The 23,182-nt window shown below is 38.3% G+C and overlaps 1 protein-coding gene across 3 annotated transcripts in view; it reads left to right on the top strand.

Moving 5' to 3' along the window:
- The window catches only part of LOC117399291 (semaphorin-5A-like), a 145,029-nt gene that overhangs the window by 114,806 nt on the left and 7,041 nt on the right, over positions 1-23,182 (top strand). For all 3 annotated transcript variants that reach the window (XM_033998380.3, XM_033998379.3, XM_033998381.3), the window contains exons 15-17: positions 6,757-6,904; positions 15,302-15,527; positions 21,190-21,399. In XM_033998380.3, the coding sequence (XP_033854271.1) occupies positions 6,757-6,904; positions 15,302-15,527; positions 21,190-21,399 (584 nt within the window). The remainder of the gene's footprint in view (positions 1-6,756; positions 6,905-15,301; positions 15,528-21,189; positions 21,400-23,182) is intronic.

The raw sequence follows: 23,182 nt of genomic DNA, 5'->3' as shown, positions 1-23,182 counted from the left end.
AGTTTTAGTTGTGGATAAACTGATTGCTAAGCCTGCAACCCTAGTTTCATGTTGAGGTCATTTCTGGTAGGAAGCACAGGGTTTCAAATTGATACTTCTTGATATATATATGTATGTGTCTGGGGGGCTTTTCTGACATACATGTAGTGCACCATACCTTTTTAACTCTACTACAGTACAAATATCTCCGCCTTCAAGGACGGAGATTAAACAATTTGATGAGCCTGTTCACACTTGTCAGTGCTAGAGAACTTCAGGGGCCAAAATGGAGGAAGAATCCCCCATGGTAGTATGTTAGAGTAGCTGTATCGTGTTACAAGCTGGACAGTTGTCATTCCATTCAGGCATTATTGTTCAAAATTCTGCAGCCAGAGTGCTTGCTCGCACACATTGTTAACAAAACATTACTGTGGTTCTTAAATCACTGCACTACATTGACAGGACGAAAAGCTGGAAGCAGTCTGAATAATGTTTTGTCTACTATGGGACGAAGTCCCATGGTCAAGCCCTGTCTAAGCAGGTGATGTCCATGTGGGTAGCAGACACGGTCAGGACTGTCTATAAGCTGGTCAACTTGCCCCCTCCAGAAAACCTCACTGCCCATTCCACTAGGTGCATGGCAACTTTGTGGGCTTTATTTTAGGGTGTATCTGTTGGAGACATTTGCAATGCAGCAATGTGGGCTACTCCGATACCTTCACTAGGTTCTACAGACTTAATGTCATGGATCCTCAAAACCCTGGTTTTGGAACTAGAGCTAGTTAAGGGCGACTTCTCAGTCGATCCTTACAGCACAGGCATAGAGGTGAGTTCTCCCTCAGTTTTTTCACCCTAGCTACTTGTTACTGATGTTCTGTGTGGTAAAGCACAGGGCAGCCTCTAGGCTTAGTCTTATAGCCTTCCAGTCGTTCTACAATCTTGCCCTTGTGACGGCTTTGGTACACTCACCCATACGGTAATGGTTACATTTCATACTTGAAAGGGAATGCTGGGTTATTATCATAACCCTGGTTCCCTGAAATAGAAACCTTCAAGGTCGCTGCATCCATGATTGCAGCAGGCTTGAAGAAAAAATTATGCTGAGATCTGTGAGCGCAGTCCTTTTGTGTCCTCGGGGCGGGCCATGACTGCGTCACAGGCTTGCTGAGCAGCTTTGGTATACAATATTCAGGTTTCGAGTCTTTAGGAGGTAAATACCCATATGGTAATGGTAACGGTAAGGGAATGTTTTAGGCCTTTATATTTACAGGAACTGTTGATACCTTATGCTCCGAATCATCCCTTGAGATCAGTGAAGGCTGAGCTTTTGGTAGTTCCTGGAAGTTGTCTAAAATCAGGAGGGACAAGGGCATTTAGTTGTTCTGCTCCCTGCCTTAGGAGCTCCATCCCAAGTTATACCAGGAATGTTGGAACAGTTGAATCTTTTAAATCAAATAAAAAAAAAAAGATTTGTTTGTGTTAGCTTATTTTTGAGCTGGATTGATTGGCCAATGTTTTTTTTTATTGTGAAGTGCCTGGGATGCTCCGCATGAAATCACAGCCACCATAAGGGTTAGATTAGGATAAAGGTCATGACTCAAGGCAACAAACAACATTTTAGGCACATTGCCTAGCTACAGTAAACCTGTGAATGGAGCGCAGGCCAATATAAAATATGTTGAGGCTCTTTTACTGTACATTGCTCAAAGACACTATCTGCAGACTTCAATACTCAACAATACAGGGAGCCTTGAGTTGATGTCTGTTTGCAGTCCTTGTTTTTTGTCAAAGGAGAGTCAGTTTCATGTGAACCATGCATATCGTTGATTAATCACTTGGGCAGTCAATTTCTAGAGAGTGAAGGGTGTGTGACATTGTGGGATGGGATCAGTATAAACCACCAAACATTCTCACATGAACTCACAACACCCCTACTGATGGGAAGGTCTATGTAAACCACTATTCCAGCTGGTTTAATAAAATAAATAGAAAGTAGTGTTAGCTTGTCTAATACTCCTGACAGCAATCAAGTGACCCAGGAAGTGCCCTCATCAGCAGATTTCAAAAGCTGATGTAGAGGGCAGTTGTTTTACTGATTCTTAACGGAATTGCTGCACTGAAGCAGAAATCAACAAGTTAGGGGAGGTGGCGGGGAGAGGGGGGGAGGGGTTCTAGGCACTTGAGAGTCCAGATTGCAGATCTGCCACAAAACTTGGCAGGAATCCATCTCATAACAGTTGCCTTCATATTCACCCAGCAATTAATCTTAGCTGTGAAAATATACCTGATGTTTATAGAGCTTTCCTGAATGTATCAAATATAACGATATTACTTGTGTTGGGGGACAAATTATGCTTAGTCAGCATCTGGAAAGGGAAGGTAGGTGTTTTAGGAACTTGTTTCCTTTCTTTACTGTGAAGCAGCACTTTGCATGGTTTCAGATATCTCTGATGCTGGGGATTTTAGTTCCCTGACTGGTGTAAGGTTTTGTTTGGGAAATGTGGGGAATTTATTTTTAAAGTATCAGACTTATATTCACTATGTTGAACTTTTATGCTTATGCTTTTGAAGTAAAATAGCATTCTGTGCACTCCACTGTTATGCCAGATGGTAGTGATTAGTGACCGAGAATAAAGGTTTATGTGCAACTCTGGCACCATGACAAAGCCAGAGTCCTGGCAAACAGGCTGAGTTTACATAGGCATGAGACTTAACAACCAGGGTCCTTTAGAGTCCATGGGTCCGGTCCATAAAAGCGATTTGTGCTGAATCTGAATCGCAGGCACCTCGCAGATTAAAATTTGGTTTTCATAAAATTCGCCGATTTTGACTGAAACTTGTGACAGCCAGACAGTACCGCAAGTAGCAATTTTCATTGCATATCCTGTTTTTGGACATACCAATGCCACTCATACAGCTAGCTGGCTGTTGATATAGCAGGGAAATCTGATGAGAAAGAGCATTCAGGGACCGGTCAAATCCTCTTGATATGTATACAGACTGAGAATGAATATCAAAGTACCGTTTGCCAAGAAGGGAGATAACTAATCTTAGGGTGGTCAAACGTATTTTTAGATTGAAACAGAAAATAATCTAAATTGATTTTATTAATCAGTTTTAACCTAATTTAAAGATGTCTGAAACAAAAACTTTAAAACACGTTTTTAAAACATTTTTTCAAAAAAGCTGGCAACTTCACACCCTGGAATAGAGCCCATGAAGTTGCCAGCTGAACTAACTTTGAGTTCCAATAGTAAAAAAAAAAACAACATTATAATCTGTGCGATTTATTAGATCAAGAAATTTGCCATAGATGGATCTCAGATACCAATTTTGTCCCCTGCTGTGAATGAGCACTTGTACATATGCAGGAAAGATTTTAAATCCATTAATATTCAAGCCATCTCAGATGCTAAAATGTTAGATGCTGCCATTCCATACCCTGGGAGTACAAATGGCAGTTTCATTTGGGCAAATTGTGATTAAGATGATCGCTTTGCCAGGGGAGATATTATTATTATTATTATTATTATTATTTATTTCTTAGCAGACGCCCTTATCCAGGGCGACTTACAATCGTAAGCAAATACATTAAGTGTTACAATACAAGTAATACAATAAGAGCAAGAAATACAATAACTTTTGTTCAAGCAAAGTACAAGTGTGACTGTGGAAGGGTGAGGGTATTCACTGACACAGGAGACAGAAGATTTTATTTGGAAACACCGCACAGGTGCCCAGATTTATTTATTTTTCTTATTAATTGTGTTATTTACTTTAGCCCGCAGAGGGCGCTGTTGTCTGTGGTCTGGATACTGCCGACAGTAAACCAGGACCACGGGGTTACCAACACAGGTATCCAACTCCGTGCACCTTCAAGTGCTCAAAAGTAATAATGAAAACAGAAGGCGAAAGAGAAAGGGAAAATAAAACACAGTAATAAAACTACAAACAAAAGTGCTGCTTATGCAGTGCCCCCACTGCCGCTAAGCCGGTCAGCACGGGTCTCCGTCCTACACTCCGCTGTGCTTCTACACTGGGGTTGGCCAGGGTTCCCCGTATATCTATACACTTCCCCTCGGGTAGGTAATTATTTCTTTTATTTTTTAAATTATTTTTACAGAAGGCTGTCCCCTCAGTCGGGCTCGCCTGCTCCTTATTTCACGCTGGCCTCTTCCGCCAGCGACACTGTACTTTCCCCAACCCGGCCACCCGAGCGCATAACCAAGCCAGTTCTTATGGGCCGAGCAGTCTCCCAAGGCCCGCCCCTCAGCCACTCAGAGAGAGGGAAAGCACACACACACTCTTCCCCACCTCTCCGTGTCATCGCCATGGCCGACAGGCGGATCCCACGAGACTGCTGCCCTCTACCTGCAGTAATACGGATGTGCCAGACAGTCAGTCCAGATCTCCCCTGTTACAGTGACAAACCACAATTCAATAATACAGCAGATAATAGTGATAGTTACATCAGGATATGATTAAATACAAAATACTACAGGTTAAACACTTGGCAGATTACAGTATTCTGAAGTACAGGATTAAATGCAGTAAAATAGGGGGCAGATAAGAGCAAAATAAAGCACATTTAAATGAAGGGTGATAGTGATATTGGTGATGGGTGAACTTTTGGGAGACAGTGGGTAAGATAATAATAATAATAATAATAATAATAATAATAATAATAATAATAATAATAATAAATACAGTGCACTCTGTTTCTAAGAATTACTGATATAAGAATTAGCTGCATATAGTAATCAAAACCACTGGGACAAAAGCTTTGCATCTCCGCTTAGTGAAAAACTGTAATTTCCATCACAACTGAAAAAAAAGCAAGCCATGGATGCTTAAATGCAGTGGTAGTCCTGACAGTAAAATACTGTACTGTAATGTCATTTTAATTCAAAGGCCATTACATGTAACGCTGCACGGCAGTTAAACTAGGCACCCTCACGAGACGATCGCTTCTCAAGTATACTGTAGTAAAATAGGATTCTGCAGCCTCGAGTAAACATAATCGTGGTCATATAACAACTTGCTTACCCACAAGGATTTGTTTTGATTGTTTTGATGTATTGTCCTCAGTGATTGAGCACCACTGACATTTGTATACTGTATTTAAACTGTTGATGCACGGAGGCACTTTTGCTAATTGTAATCATATCGGTCAACTTTTAAGAATCAGATATGATTCTTATAAATGGAGTGCACAGTAATAATGCATTAACAAGTTGTGTAACTATTTTTCTATTTTAATTATTGCTTACTCGGATGGATAACAAAAACACGTGTTTACTTATGTTGGGTCAAAGACAGCAGGAAGAGCTTCACTGTCTGCTTTTCTTTTTTTGCTTATTCCAATCCTCTCTCAATACCAGCAACAGCTACTTCACCAATTATATTTAGACCATTTTTCATCTCTCTTCCTTTTAATTTTGTTCTTCTCGCTTGATCTATCCATTTCTTTCTACTGCTCTCTGCTCCACCACAATCTGTGATCATCTGACACTTTTTTTCTTTTCTTTGTGACTAAACTTCCTGACAACGTGCCGGATTTGATCTACCATTTCAATAATTGTATCAATGTATTCTTTCAAAAAATTGGCTTTCCTTGGCACACCCGCCATTGTATCTAATTACGTAATCGGTCACTGGGCTTTGAAGTTGATTACCGAGTTACTGATTTTTCTTAACACAGATCTCAAAAGAGTGGTTGCAAGCGGCAGCACTTGCAATGTGTTTTATTAAACGCTCGCAGCGAGGACCTCTGCATCCTCACATCACAATCGGAGAGCCTTTATGAAACAGGTCCCAGGCTAAATAAGAGTCACAGCTCCCTCTCAATGTAATAATGAGAGGCCTTGGGGGCCTTAGAAATCATAAACATTTATTATTTTACAAAACTATCAATCCTAAATCGATCTGTAATACAATTGTCCTTTTTTATAGAAAAAAATATTAAAAGAAATTAAATCAGGAACCAGCCCAAACTGAAACATAACACCTCATATCCAAGGGTTTTAAGGAAGCATAGAAAAAGCACAAGGAACACACTAGGAACATTCAAGATATATAAATATATATATTATAGAGCTTCAGCTACAGTCCAAGTTCTTGACGAAAAAAAATTACAGTTGCTTATTACTGCTATATGGTTCATATATGATATAGGGGAGAATATATTGAGAAAAGCTTTTTAACAGTCACTCCCAGACCCAGAAATAACACCAAAGTGAAAGTAGGGATTGCTTTAATACTCATTTGTGGCTAATTTAGCTCTTGGTGAGATTTAATTCAAATTTAATATCCCAAGATGACCATGACATTATCTCTCTGTAGCTCATATTGCATTGGTTTACTAAGGTTGGTCTGACTCTGTACTTTATCAGTACACAGCCAGACCAACCTGAATAAAGCCAAAATCTCAGGTAAAAATGTACCCTTTTTACTCTACTGTTTCACAGATGGATACCACAAATATGGATGTTCGGATTTCTGTTCTGCCTTGTGTTTCAGTGGGTCTGCAAAGCATTTGGAAAACTGACCCTTATAGGAAAGTCATTTCATACTAAGCCTTGGTCAATGTGACATCTTGATAAAAACTAAAATAATTTTACAGTTGTAGTGTGTATAAAATGAACAGTCTAACCTTTGAAACAATTTTGACAGCAGTAGGTTAAAGGGCAAACAGTTCTGTTAGAAAACACCTGTGTAAACCATTAAACTGTTTAAAGCATGTAACTTCCACTTAACACTGTTTCCTTTCCCTTGTAGATACTGCAATGAGCACTTGCCCTGTCCGCCGCACGTCTACTGGTCGAGCTGGGGTTCGTGGGAACGCTGCACAGCTCTTTGCGGGGGAGGGGTGCAGGCCCGACACAGGACCTGTGAGAATGGGAATGAATGTCCCGGTTGTAGTCTGGTATGTATTTTATCATACAGCAAAGGCAACAGCTGTTGCGGTTACCAATGTGAGCTTTCATGGTATCTAAAAGGGACAGGGATGTGTCTGCTTTCTACACTTGCTGTATTACTCACAAAGTATACCATATTCCTGTACTGCAAAAAAATACCTTGCATTCTGTCCTGTCATGTGACTGGGCTATAGGATTATACAGTGCTTATGACCTAACAGCTGCCTGTCCTATACTTTTTTTTTTTTTAGTTAACTTTCGCTACAGTAATGTAAGGAATCAGACTTGAAATATAACTAAAAATTGAGGGTTTTCTTTTTCTTTTTATGAAAGGTGCTGAGGATGGGTTAAAAAGTGTATAGTGCTTTTAAAAGAAAAAAGGGGGAGAACAAAGGAATGAGTGTCTGGTTGTTTAGAGTTTCAAGATGTATTTGTTTATTTGATTCACTCTTGTTTGCATGTTTTTAATGATTGATTAATTGTGTTTTTTGACTGAGTATAATAGTTATGTTTAAAAGTAAAAACAATAAAACGTGCCCAACATTGGAAATTTCTTTACTTTCTTCAGCTTAAATTTTATCTCTCCTAACAGAAAACACAAACTATATACACTGTAGTTAAATCACTCAGACAAAAGTTTTTCAATATTAATTTTCTGATACGATTTCAAAGAAATATATTGAATAAAAAGAAACATTTGCTCACTTGTGACTAAGAGAATATGATACACTTATAGTCCTACCGTGAAAGGGACACAACCATTTGCAAATGTTGCAATTTCCAGTCCAGGTTTTGTGAAATATTGGGTATACCTTCCAATAAGTACTCTCTGCCATTTTTTAAGATAATTTTTTAAGACAGCATTAACCGATCAATTGCATTTAACTGTACTGTAAATTTACTTTAAAGAAATAATTCCAAGATTAGTTTAGTAATCCCTAATGGATCCATTCTTACATAGTAATGCAGTTAAACTGTGCTCTGTGCACATCTAGCGCAGAGCAGCTAAACATCACGCGAACAAAGCTAAAGCAGCACATGAAACAGCTCATTAAATAGCTTCTGAATACCAAATGTAATTATTGTAATCATTTTATGGCCTTTTACTGGGAAGCAAATTTAGTTATTTTGAAAATGTAAAAAAAAAAAAATACATGCATAGCTTTCTTATGATATCGTTGGAATATAGATTGTAGGATAAATAAAATCAAAGAAGTAAAAAAATAAAATAAAAACTTTGGTAATTTAAAGTCCTGTAGTATTGAAAGACCAGCATAGGTGCAGAAAGATAGGCCACGCTCTTTACCTGTAAAGGCCAATGTAAAACTGTACTACATTTTTTCAATTAGGGTTAGGGTTACAGTTCTAGTTAGGCTGATTTAAATCTTAAGCTCAGTATTCAAATTATCTCAGCTGGTCCATTGCTAGCCAGCCTGGCCCATCTTTCTACACCTATGCCGAAAGAACAGTTATGGGTTCTGACATTTGTTTGTGACACAGATGTTGTGGAGGCATAGTTATGCAGCACACTTTTTTATTAAGACAAAAGAGTTGACTTAACTGCGGAGGTGGCATCCCGTGCGTACTTAAAAATAGGTTTCAAGGATGTGATGAAAAACAAGAATTGGACACCAAATAATATGTATTCTACCTTCATGGTATATGGTACAGTCCATGCAAGTGAAAAGAGGATGTTCAGGCTTGTAGAGTAGGTTGATAAACTGAATAAAGTACTGTATACTACTAATTACAAGGCACTACTAAATGTCTGTTATTCACAAATGAACACCCCCTTCACAGGTAAAATGACTTGCCCATAAGAGCCTTCTATTCGGCTAAGCACCAGATATCAACTCACTGGGCACTACATTTTCTAACCCATATAATGTGACAAAGTAGATGCAAGAACCAGGTCAGTGGATATAAAATGAAATACAGAACAGAAAATGCTTTCCCAGTACCATTTCAATTTTCAATCAAAATGAATTCATATATTTTACTTAAATTAGATATTTACAGCTTTACGATATTTTACATGTTACCATAGTGGCATATTTGTCTACCTGGAAATTCTGCAGTCTCATCTTAATCAGTGCAAACAAAAAAGAAAACATACAGCTATCTTTCTATTATTACAGGGGAGAAAATCAAGAAGATTAAAAAAACACGTTTTCAATTGCACTCACCCTACGTGTTCTCTGACACTGATTTATCCTGCTACGGGGCCTAGCACTTTTGAAAGCTGTTTGTTTTGATTTCCAAATATAGTCTTTAATGCACACTGAGTCGCTGATAAATAATCCTTTAGTTGTCAGGCTTTAGTTGTAAGAAACAGAGCGAGCTACAATAACGTTGGTATTAACTGAGATTTCAGTTAGCCTGCTGTTTTGAATCTATTTCCAAACAAACATCCACTTTCCATAACAACAACAAAATTTTTTTTTAAAAAATTGAACAACCTATATAACCTTAACATCCCTTAACTATAAGAAGTGGAGAAATGAATTGCTTTCCCAACAGTGCTATGAGCGGTGAGCCCTGTAGGACTTTGGTTTTAGCAATTGTCTAAAACAGTATTTCGTTTGTTAACACAAATGAACACCCTCTATTCCCTGTGTTTGTAACTTTGAGGTTCTGCTTGTTTTCCTATAACATCATAGAAGCCAGTATTGAAAGATTATCACAAAATCAGCTTCACTTCCGTAGGCAGGGAAGAGCAAGAGCAAACACCGACAGCAGCTGCAGGGGGTTCTGTATCTCGCCTATAGATGCCATACAATATTATAAGAGGTGTAAAGATGTAAGGAATTGTCACTGGTAACAAATATCATTTAGACATCTGTTATGTCTGGCATACTACAGTGCAGAACCCACAGTAACACTACAGTAGAGCCCTTCTTCCTAGAAATGCATTGAATGTTTGGGTCTGTTTTACGAAACTTGACATTTTGTTTTTGTTTGTGTTATGCTGTACTGGGTTAAAACGGGAGTGTTTTTCTGAGCTACTTTATACCATTGTGCTAATTTCTGAGGACAGATAAATAACTGAGGCCAGTGAGGCAGAGCTTTCAGAAACCCAAACTCTTAGTCAATGTTTATTTTCTCTTACAACATTACAAACCTGATATCCAGTATGAGCTTGGTATTCTGGAACTGAAAGGGGACAGCCGCTCTACATACTTAGACAACAACAGAATAGTTTTCTTCAGTATCATACACGTAACCTGAAACGAATATATTTGTGATACACTATGGTGAAGCTCTGTAGCATTGTCGTACCAGTGATAGGGATTGTGCCTGTTTTATTTAGATCAGGTCACTATGCAATCTGTGTAATCTTCTCAATGCTTTTTTGTATTTGTTGTATGCCTGTGCTTTCAGTCAGGCTTGAATCCCCAATGGCTGCTGCAGCAGTCCTTGTATCATATTGTATGGTGCTGATGACAACAGCACAGCCATTGTTTGCTCTCAGTTAGTTAGAGAAGTGCTAGACTGGAAATTGAGATTTCTGTATAAAATGTATGTTGATATCATCCACACCAGTTCCTCATAATTGACTTTGGAAAAGCAGCTATTACATAGTAAATTATGTAACATGATTAGGGAGGTCTGGATCGTCTTGGGTTGAGTGATACTAGATATATGTCAGATATGAATTATGCTATTATGCAAGTTGCTGTAGCTGGTTTTCAAAATAGTTAGATAAATCCTAGTTGTTTAAAATAAGTATAATTAATCTTGCTTCTGGCATTTAAGTTTAAGACCATTGAGACTGTTGCAGCCCCAGGGAGAGCAGAGGGGCCATGGCAGTTCTGTGAATTTCCTAAGGGCTCTACCTTGTTATAACTTTCTTTTTTATAATATATACTGTAGTAGAGTCTGATTGCTCACCCGCTCACGGTGTCATACACCACTCTATATGATATTCTATGTATAACAGTGTATGCCGACTGCTACTGATGATTAAAATGCAGTTTAATAGTCATGCTATATTCAAACTGTTGTTGTTGAAGTCTACAATTAACTGAATATCAAACTTTAAAGAGTAAGTAGCTTTAAATGTCATTGTAATTCATTCTTACAACTGTGGCTGTATTACAAATACTATACACTAGTAATAGTAAAATGTAAAAACAACGTTCATATGACGTACTCTTTGTCTGGAAGGTTAGCAGCTGTTATAAGAACGCTACAAACTGCAAATCATTTGTTAGAGAAATCTGTTTGAATTGATCCCTTCTGTATTACATGTAATGTTAGTATCATGAACTACAGAACAGCCCCAGTAAGTTACTCAAAGTTACAGTATTAGGTGTCCCTGTTGAGAACCATCTGTAAAGGTCAGTGTTCTGGAAACCCCTGGCAAAACCTCTGCTTTATTATTTTAAAAAATCCCACAGTGAATGTAATGATATAAAACAGTGCCCTTTTTGCACAACGCCTATGGAACATTAGCCATTTCTCAGTTAGTTAGACAGCACTCAAACACAGGGGCAGAACAACCAGACGCTGTGCAGAGCAGCGGTATATTCCCAAATCAAATAAAAAAGTGGGATAAATGAACAACCCCCCCCCTGAAATAAAATTCACAGAATCGTAGAAAAATAAGCATGGTCCAGGGGAATATGAAAAAATATGGGGTAACACAAAACACATCATTCATTAACGTGTGCACATCTGGGTAAGGCTGAATGCAAAGGCGGTGTGTATGACCAAAAACAGCTGGGAGACATGTGCCCAATAGAGGTCTTTGATGATTCACTGCTGTCCTTTAACATGTAAACCACAGAACAATTGCCCCCTCCATATTAAATTTATTACATGGCAATTTGCCCACAATTAAAAATAGGACCAGTAGAACTCACAATAGATTATTCTCAATCAGTTTTCTTTCTGCTTCCCATGGTCGCTGTAAAGGACTCTAAAACTCTGATAGTAATTTTAAAAACGTAATAGTAATGGGGTTTTAAATGAATGCATGTCTATTTAGCACTGATAATTAAAATTAATTGTCCACGACTGGGCCTATTGCAAGGAGCGAGTGCCTAATTGAATTTAATTTTGTTTTGCATATGAAGCAATTATTACTGAGATCATTTACTAGCTGTGGACTTTAAATATTTCCTATTTCCTACAGCAAATGAGAAACTCGTCCCACTGGTGATTTCAAACACAATTGACCTACCCTGCACACATGAGTGTACTCTGTTTGAGGCAACTTTGGGACAGAATCCTAACCTTCTAAAAACAATGAATTGAGAGACTGAACAGTTGGTAGTACCGTGTCTGTTTTTCTCGAAATTATATATATATATCGTAGCATATTTTCAAAGCGTTTAATAGATCCTATTTGTTGTGAAGTGTGGTCGTAATAAGAGATTCTGTTTTTCTATGCTTTTTCTAATTCTAATACCACCCAAAAAGGGAATTGTCTCTATGTCTGTTTTCTGATACTCTTTTAGAGACTAGTTAAGGCATACTAAGAACTGCTCAAATTAAGTAAACGGCACAGGCAGGAATCACAGTGTGCCCTGTTTGTCAACTTCACATCTCCTGTTAACAACCAGAAAGCATAATTATAAAGCCAAATGGTCATGCCAATAGCTCAAATTTGAGAGAGTTCATGCATCAAGTTAAATTCTTTCTATAGCTTACGCACTCCAAAGCCACAACAGCTACTGTATATTGCTATACTAGACTACTACAAGAAGTTTATTCCAAACCTATTTAGTGGGTTGTTTATGTATAGATTATTGCCACCACTTTGTAATAATATTACTACATCTTACTACAATGTCCTGTTCTTAAAATAAAAGTTAAGCTTTCCCAGGGCGTTTTTTTGGATTGAAGTAACAGACCAACAAAATGTATTTGCTGGACCAATGAAGAATCATATGTTCATGGCTGAAATACAATTTACTAGAGCTTCACGGTAATTAAACTTACCTTGTTTGTGTTAAAAATAATAAAATAAGTTTGGAATGTGAGATGATCGACTTAACTTAAGCATATTCCTATTTTGTAGCTAGCCGTAAGAACATAATACAATTTACAAACAAGAGAAGGCCACTCAGACCATCTGTCTCCATTTAATTTCCAGCTGCATCCTCTGGTCCTAGTTCCTGTGCTGCATCCTATAGAAAAATGCTGGTCCAACATTAGCCATTCTATGAAGCAAAGCGGTGGTTCAGGCAGGGAAATCAAGCTTATTAAGCGTTGATAACCAGACAATTGTCAAATAGCAGTACCTTATCGCTAACAACGTAATCACTTGTCCAATGATCATCAGGGAAGGGATTCAGGGAAGGGATTCAAATCTTACCTGATCCATTACCTCCCTGCTGTGAGTTAGAGTTTGCCTCCTCCTCTGCCTCCACCTGTTTTTTGGCTTCCTCTAGGGGAGGGCAGCTATCTGCCCCCTGCCCATGGCTTTCCTACAGTCAGCCTCTCCACTTATAAGCGGAAACATTTATGGGCAGGGGTTCCCCAAGGCGAGGCCAAAGATGTATTATATGTTAAATGTGTTATCCTAGAACATGTAACATGCATAAATGTGTTATCGTGTCTAATCTGTAATAAATATTGTAACGGCGGGTCTCGAGGCAGGCTGGACAGAGGGGCGGGGCGAGTGTGCTGACTGATCTTCACTGACGCGCTGACAGATCGCTGGAGTGAACGGGAGAACCCAGCCTGTACTTTTCCACCAAGCGAGGTTACCCGCGGTCAAGCTGGGGCCCCGACCCCTCCCTTTTAGAAGGTTCTATGGATCCCTGGGCTGGGGAATTTCCCCACAGCTGCCAACCTGGGACTTTCCGGCCTGGGACTTTCCGGCCTGGGACTTTCCAGCCAGGTGAGGTATCTAGCTCCGGATTGGCTGGAGCGGGCACTGCCTCCCTCCAGCTCCCCTATAAAAGGGAATGGGAGCTGGATACCAGGGTCAGACTGAAAGAAGGAGAACAATGAAAAAAAGGAGTTAAAGAGAGAAAGAGATAAAGAGAAAAAGAGCTAGAGAGAAAAAAGCTAAGGAGAAGAGCGAGCCAACTAGTAGAAGCGTAAGCTGTGGCTGACAGCAGCTTTGTTAAGCAATAATTGAAGCTAAAACAAATAAAAAGTTTATCCTTGAAACTTTGCTTTGTGTCCTTCTTGACACCACCACAATATTTTATCCGATGAGCTCCCTGACTGAATCATTATTTCCTTATACACTCTAGCATTCTATTAAATCATAACTTCAGAATCTGAGGAAACAGATTGTTAACATCACTGATAACAATATGCTGAATTTCTAGCAACTTTCTCATTGAGAAAAAAAATAGATAGGCCTACAGATTGCACTAATTAAAAAACAAAATCTTGCAGTGCATTTATTTAAATGTGTATTTTGCAGGTGGAGGTTATTTGTATGACATTTTGAACAATTATAGCTGCTTGTTTCTTAGCAGGGTGATCCTGATATCTCAGGCTGTTAAATATTAATGAGGGAGATAATTACAAAGTAACGTGGCAAAAACAAGCATCTTTTGACAGCCTCATTTTTCTTCTGAAAACACAATAGAAATTCTCTTGTGTCTTTTAACCTTGGGCTCTCTAACTGGTTACTCTAGCTTTAGGGAGTGTTGCTTGAACGTTCAAATCTGTTCTCTGTGACAACTTGATGTGTGAACAAAGAGGACTTCGATCTTAGATCTTCAAGGTCTGGCAGTCCCTCAAGCTTTGGGAAAAGATATTGGGGGACCTTGCAGTATCACCTTCCAGACATATGCTCCATTCTTAACAAAGTAAAAAACATTTTACCTTCTGATACCTGCTTATCTTTTTTTTTCTCCTATCGGTTCCTTCCAGTGTCTTTTCAACTGTAGCCACAGGTTAGCTGTGTTATTTTACCTACCCTGCGTATAGGTGTAAATGTCCAATAAAAAAAAAAAAAATCCCTAAGTGTGGAAATGATAAAATACAATATCAGCAATGCAACCACTATAAGGAAAATACATCCTAGGATAACCAGATATACAGTACAGCTTTTGTTGCCTGTAGACATAATGCTAAACTGTGAACATTTCTGTCTACTTCTTGTGAGGAACTTTGATTGGAAATCAAATTGAAAAGTAATTTGTGCCTTACTGCAGCATTATTTGGATTCCTCAGTGTGCACCCCCCCCCCCCCCCCCCCAGTTATAATTTAAACTTGATCAATGACCTTTTCTGCTTGAGTTGTTTGCTACTTGCCATGTTCAGCAAAGAACATAATAGAAAAATGTTCAGATGAGCCAGCAAAACGGCAGTATAAAACTTACGGATGTTGCTGATCTTGACACTAAACCACTGAAGTAATTGAAGATGAAACATCACTAATTTAATTTTGGAAGATAACACTGTTAAGCTGTGTATTTTTAATCTGTTAATAGGAGTACCAGTCCTGTAACACTGTCTCCTGTCCAGAGATGAAAAAGACGACTCCCTGGACACCCTGGACCCCAGTCAACATCTCAGACAACGGGGGCCACTATGAGCAGCGTTTCAGATACACCTGCAAGGCCCGGCTGGCAGATCCCAGCCTGCTGGAGGTGGGGCGACAGAGGATCGAGATGCGCTACTGTTCTAGTGATGGCACAACAGGGTGTTCCACTGATGGTAAGCATTATCTGTTACCTGGTGTCTAGTGAACATGTGTGTTAGGTTTCTTACTAATTATTAAAGGTAGAGAATAAATAGTGTGTAGATAATTTAATAATTGTCTCACTCACATGTCATTCATGGTATTTGATTTCCAATTCTTGTTTTGTTTCCGTTCTTCATGAAAACCAAATTGCTATGAGACTCACAGTCAATGCATCCTATTTAATAACAGCAACTAGCATATTACAACGTAATTGTCAGCAGGGAACCTTGTACAAGTATTGAAGGTGAGACTAATAATCAAATTAGTCTCACTCTCTTACCTTTAGTTTCACATTGATCATGCAACATGCTCCTGTGGTGAACAGACTAGAAGCATTGTGTAATGGTACTAAGTAGAAAAAATATAACTATGAGCTGTGTTGAGCTCAAAAATGGAAGGAAATAATGGAAAATAAGAATTGGAAATCAAATACCATGATGTGAGTGACAGACTTTCGAAACCCTATTTATTCAGTTGAATTGTACTGTAACTTGATGTTACTTTGGTAGCTTGCTTATCAAGATATCTAGAGAATATATCATTTTTATAAAGAAGGCTTCAGAAGGGGATGGGCATGTAAGCTGTGATACAGTCCTGGTTTCCGGTAGGGGTACCATCAATTTACTGTTCTTTAAATGAAATGGTCACTTATTATTATGTTGATTCGACTGTCAAATGAGTTTCAGACCCTTTAGATTGTTTAGGGTTTTGTTTGTGTAGTTGTCTACTTTTCAATCATTGATACAGGCTTGCTTTTTTAAACCCTTTTTTAGAACAAAATGTTCACCAGCTTTCAAAGATACATTTGTCCCTTCATTGGGAGAAAACAAAGACTTTTATGAAACTTTCATGATTACAAAAATATATTATTATTAATTCGGCAATGAGCAGATGCTTTTATCCAAGTGTCTATGGGTGAACTATGCATCAGAACTGCTGCTGCAGTCACTTACAATAGGACCTCGGTTTTATGTCTCATTTGACGGACGGAGCACAAGAAGTTAAGTGGCTTGCTCAGGGTCGCACACAGTGAGTCACTGGCTGAGCTGGGATTGAACTGGGAGCCTCCTGGTAATAAGCCCCTGTCTCTAACCACTGGACCACCAAGCCTCCTATTACAAAGTTGTGCAGTGCTGAGGGCTGACGTTTCTTACGGTTAGATTATTTGAGTTTGTTTCTTAGAACAAATTACGTATTTGGACCTCATTTGTTTGATTTTCTACTTGTATGACAAGGTTGTGCTGCAGGTTGACATTTCTTTATTACCTTACAATTAAAGTCCTTACTGATGCCTGTTGAGAAACTGACCTGTCAAACTTGAGTCTAATTAATGTGTGGCTGCCACCATTGTATGATGATCAGGCATGAATTATTTCAGTACTTTAATTAAATGAAGATCAACACATTTTTAACAGTGTTCCGCTTGAAAAATGTAGTGAGTCCAGACATAGATATTATACTTTTCTTATTGAAGTATTTGAAAGAAACGATAAAGCAATAAAACTACTTTAAGCATTGTACCCTATGTATCTATAAGTTGTATGTAACAGCTCACAGGGTGAAATTATGTGTTTGAAACAAGAGATAGTTGTCTTACCCAACCAAAATAATAGAGACCTGTTAAAATAATGCCAGTTATCTATAGTCCTAACTTTTGTTTCTTTTGTTTCTCATGTAGTGATGAGTCCTCTATTCGCAAGGTATTTTTCAAAATCTTCCTTCTATTTCAGTATAGTTTATTTTGCACTTATATCCAATTTAATATAAAGAAAATGAATTTGACTTCCTTGTTACAGAAAACTTTTGTTTGCACATCTATTACAAGTTTTTGTTTTCCCGGTTCTCTATGAAAATCAACTCATCCTTAATCCAGTCACTCCAGGGACAGGTGCTCTAAGAAGAATAAATCTAGTCAAAGTTGTCATGAAATATGATGTCTCTGAACCCCTACATCTCCAATTGGTATGACTGCAGAGAGTAAGGCAAAACTCAGCTGGCTAATTGTAAGGAAAAGTGAATGCTTAATCCTTGTCTTTAGCACATTTCATATGGAGGAGACTAGGGAGAGTCTAACTTGGCTCTAAGCAGTAGATTGGGTGTTTAACCTTGTCACATAAATTGTTATAACACTTTAGTGGGAACAGAAAAAGGAATAGTAATAAAAGCAAAATTCCCACAAAACTGTCTAAAAAAAATAATTGTTGTAGAGGATTTATCACTTAACCTGGTTTGCCCTTAAGCTTTAAAGAAACATCTGCCTGACCTGAAGGTTTGCTATGAATCATATTCCTTGGGTCACTCTTATTGTGAAGTCAGAGTACACTTCATTTTGAGGAATGTACTGACCAGAATTGCTGTAGCGCTTGTTCATTTACAGTTCATTCACATGCTCGCTCCTGTGATAAGTGGTCCAGCACAATATAATCCTGCATTATAAATAGCCTAAAAAAAGATCATATTACATATTTCTCTTGGGGTATCAGGGTCATATTGAACTGTTACATGTGGTGAAATCTCAAATTGCCTCTTGAACTGTTCTTTTGCAGAACAGGTATTGATCTCAAAACCCAATCAAGCGCATTTTTGTGAGTCAGGCCCAGAAAATATAAAAGGAATTGAATTTTGACTTTTAGGGTTTTTAAATTTAAAAATATTGCAACCCTAGCTGAATACAATGTTGCTGTAGAAACAAATGTTACTACCATTTTAAACCAATTTGAAAAATCGCTTCAAGGATATTTGAACCCTACCTTGAGACAAATGGTGTCCATATAAACCAGTTAAAAGGACACTTCATCCTGTATATTTTAGCATTTTCCTAATACTGTATTTAATAGTCTACATGTTTAATACCCTATTGCATGGTTTCTCCATGCTTTTCTATTTGTGCTTAGTTCATTCTTTTACATGCTTACAAACTATCTGAGCTAAAATTGTTTCTGAAAAGACTTCACCCAGGATTGATTGGGGAAATTAAAGTAGGGATGCCTATAGCCTTACACAGGCTTCAGTGCCTAATGCTTTTACGGTGAGAATCACTGCACAATACAGCTAAATCTAATAAGCTCCAAAATCACCCTTAAGGAGATGATGCTATAAAGGTAGAATAAATGGGGGGTACAAAATTAAACAATTCTCACCCACATACCATTCATGCATGTTGCCAATAAAAAGGTTAGATTAGTCTTTTCGGAGATGGTTTCTGTGTCTTTTTAAATTAAAAAATAAAAAAATAAAATGGCTTGCCCTAGATTTGATGATTTAAAAGCTTTGTGAGTTTAAGGTTTAGTATAATAAATCTACTAGAAGTACAGTGGACCTCCAAAAGACCTGGGATTGTTTCTAATTATCACTATATGAAATTCCCAATCAAGAAATCTCAAATACAATACAATAGTACAATATAATGGCAAATATAATTTAGTATCAACTTAAGGAGGCTGTGTGGTCCAGTGGTTAAAGAAAAGGGCTTGTAACTAGGAGGTCCCCGGTTCTAATCCCACCTCAGCCACTGACTCACTGTGTGACCCTAAGCAAGTCACTTAACCTCCTTGTGCTCTGTCTTTCTGGTGAGACGTAGTTGTAAGTGACTCTGCAGCTGATGCATAGTTCACACACCCTAGTCTCTGTAAGTCGCCTTGGATAAAGGCACCTGCTAAATAAATAAATAAATAAACAACTGGAACAGGCTCACCAAGAGAAAGACCTTAGTGTTGTAATAGATTCATCACTGTCAGCAACCAGGCAGTATGGGGAAACATAAAAAGGCAAACAGAATGCTTCTGAATGTTGCCAAAAGTATAAAATCCAAGGAGGTTATGATGAGATTGTATACTGCACTGCTGAGGAATACGGTGTCCAATTCTAGTCACCACAGCACCAAAAGGACATTGTGGCCCTGAAGAGAGTACAAAAAAGAGCAACCAGACTAATCCCAAGGTTTAAAGGGTTGAGCTGCAAGGATAGGCTGAAAGACCTAGAAAGCCAAGAACAAAGAAGAATTAGGGTGGACATGATTGAGGTCTTAAAAGAAATTGAAATAGTTAAGCCAAAGCAATACTTAACGCAATACAAAAACCAGGACCAGAGTGCACAGTTGGAAATTAAGTGGAGACAGACTTAGGACAGGGGGAAGGAGTGCTGAGGGTATGGAATGTGCTACCTAGTCATGTTGCTGAGGGAGGATCACTTGGATCTTTTAAGACCCGACTTGACAAAGATCAATCAGCTACTAAGAACCAGATAAGCTTATAGATGGGCTGAATGGACTACTCGTTCGTAAATTTTTTTATGTTCTTTTGTTACCAATTCTTATTTTGTTTCCATTTATAATTACGTCTTTGATAGTCATTCATAGCAATTCTTTCTCGAAAGCCATTACAAGATATTCCCCACTATTAGTTCCCTACAAGGAATTTTTGCTTTATCAATGTAAGATAAGGTAAGAGACTGACAATTTGACAGTCAATGCATCTCATTCGCAGCAGTAATTAACACAACTAGCAGATCACAACGTAATTGTCAGCAGGGAACCTCGCACAGGTGTTAAAGGTGAGAATAAGTGTCCATTAAGAAAATGAGCAGCTCAGAGCAATAATATTTCCCCTCACTCGGATCACTGATGAAATCTGCTCATTAGGAGAGGGACTGTTAGGTAGGTTCTTTCACTGATCTGCTCTGAGCGGCTGTGACAGAAAGACAATGATTCTTGGTGGTAAATCTCCCTCCCGACCTGTGAGGGCGCTAAGTAATGGGAACAGAGTACCCTGGACTGTTTGGCCTGACACTTAATTCCTAGTGTTAAAAGGATGTCAGTCATTTAGAAAGGGGGTGGAGCTTCAGTGCATTAACTCATCGACCCGGAAAGGAAATGATGTTTCTAGCTGCTGATTGGAGGAGCGACTGCAGTCGTTTACGAAGGGGTCATGTGTGACGGTATAAGTAGGGGACGACACAACGTAATATGTTCCTTCATTTTGGTTAGAGAACAACCTGGAAGGACCTGTGTTTTGTTTGTTTATTGTCGTGTTGGAATAATACTGTTTGCAATTATTTAGACAGTTAAACACGATCCAGGATCTGTCGCTAAAGGCCAGCACAAACCTGGACAACAATGCACTTTGTTTGCACTAAAGTACTGTATTTTCACCACAAGCACTAGAGCACGCACTGTGGACGGGTGTTTGTGTTTGTGTATGTGTTACGTGTGGGCGAATTAAAATGGGACTGTTAATATTTCGGGGCCAACCCGCGGATTACAAATAAGCAATACACGCCGCTGTATTGCTTCTCATTGACATTGTTATTATTTACTGTTGTTTGCCATCAGGAATTTGGATTACAAAATACAACCATTAAACAACATTGCACCTGGATTATAATTGTCTGTCTGTTTATTGATCACCTGCACACTGTTAACCACTTTGCCACAGCGGCTCACTTACTGAACTCGCCCTAATCAAATGGTTTTTCCTTTCCCGCAGCAGCAGCACAAAATCGCCAACTAACTTTATAATTACCTTTTCAGAACTACACATTTGAGACCTATGAAGCGAATGGAAGTGTGAAACAGGTTGATGGAATCATTTTGTTAGCTACATTTATTAATTGTCTCTGCGATACTTATGTTCCCAGGAGAGCTCCTGCGCTCTGGCAGGTTTTCGGCACACACTGTGAATGGCGGCTGGTCCTCCTGGACTTCGTGGTCCCAGTGCAGTCGGGACTGCAACAAAGGGATCCGCAGCCGCAAACGCATCTGCAACAACCCAGAGCCCAAATATGGGGGGATGCCGTGTCTCGGCCCTTCTCAGGAGTACCAAGAGTGTAACATCACGCCTTGCCCAGGTAAGGAAACCATTCAGGTTTTCAGAGTGCTTCCCTTTAACATGTTTCACATTGTTAGGTATTAAATGTACTAGAATAAAACCTCTTGTAAATGTGTTAACACAAAACAAAGCTTTGCCTGTTTTGCCATTTTCTACACAATTACTGAGGACCAATCAATAACCAATCCAACAGTGCGATTTATTATATAACCTATCGTGATAAAACTATGCTAAATTAAAACCATCCATATTTTACCTGTGATTATTTATCTTGCCTTCCTTTTTTATATAAAATTATTTTGATTTCTTGATTTTCAAATTGAATCATAAATAATCAATTTTAGTCAATCTCCCAAATCACGCAACACCTCGACAGTGAATTTTGAGAGTGTAGTATTGGGCATGATTCTAATTGTGATTAAACTTGACAAACAAATACATTTCCTAGTATACAACACTAGTATAGGGATTATATCTTAGAGAATGTGATGAATCAGTGATATTTGCTTGTTTGTTTTAATATGTGATGATAAAAATAAAGTTTTACATGAATTACTCAGCATAACTAGAAGCAGACATCACAGAGTGTCTGTGCTCAGAGGATGTCAAAGTGTGGTGATATGCCAACCAGTCAAACTGGAGACATTCTCTTAGTTTTTCCTTTTTTCTTTTTGGCAATGATAAGCTGATGAAATGTAATGCTCTCGTTAACAAAAAAAAATAAAAAATGATTCACAACAGAATGTTTTTAAAGAGGTTTAGGCTAATAACATAATTCCATAAATGGTAAATGGTGTGTGGGGCTCTTCACTCCAGTGTGCTCCTGGTTTATCTGCAAAGACTTAAAAAGCTGTTGTTGTTGTTTTTTTGATGCTTGACAGTCACAAACCGGCCCTGCCTTTATTAAGCAGTCTAAGTGTGATGTAATATCAGCCTGCCAATCAGAATGGACTCTTTTCCATTTCAATTTGTGTGGTAATGTTACCAGCAAGCAACAGTTTTTTTTTTTACAAATAAGATAAGATGGTTGACTGCTGTAAGCACTCGTGCCCTTGCCTAATGTCCATGTGCATTAAGCACACTAGTATTAATCTTAAAAATGAAACTTTCTTTGACCTAAAGTAGTACAAGATAGTGTGTTTTAAAATGAAAATACACATTTAAGACCTATGGAGCTAATAGAAGTGTAAAACAGGTGGAGTTACATTAGCTCTTTAGGCACACAAGTAGCAAGACCTTGGTTTACAAATACAAACAATAGAGCTAATAGAGACATTTTAAAAATACTGAAACTAAGAAAACACACACCACATTGTAAAAGCATATACATATATATATTCAAAATAATTATATTATAACTTGTTAGCAAGAATTTGCTTGTCTACCTGTTTTCAAGTCCAGTTATTAATATTTACCACAATTGTTCCACACTTACACTTATGTTGCACTTACAGTATACACATTTTTTGTATCATTTTTTTTTTTACTGTATTACTCGACCTTGCAGTAGAATTGAAATAGGTTGCTGTTAATGGATTTAGCTGCAAGGCATTAAAATGTTATTGTAGAACTTAAGTCGCTAACACATTAGTCATACAAGTGCAGGCAATCAAGGTTAGATTGGCATTGTTTAAAAGAAAAACTCTAATGATTTGTTTTCCTTCATTAATTCACAACAAAGTCAGGGGCCAGTGTGAGTCAGCTTTAAAGGCAGTGGGACTACGAGCAGCCACATGTGAAAAACAGATGAACATCCTTCCCCCCTTCTCCCTCTGCCACCACCCCCTGTTCTTAGCAACTTT

This window comes from Acipenser ruthenus, chromosome 4 (genome assembly GCF_902713425.1).
Source record: "Acipenser ruthenus chromosome 4, fAciRut3.2 maternal haplotype, whole genome shotgun sequence".
In the NCBI taxonomy this organism is placed as follows: domain Eukaryota; kingdom Metazoa; phylum Chordata; class Actinopteri; order Acipenseriformes; family Acipenseridae; genus Acipenser; species Acipenser ruthenus.
Note: the sequence above shows the minus strand (reverse complement) of the source record. Positions and strands in the feature narration are given on the sequence as shown.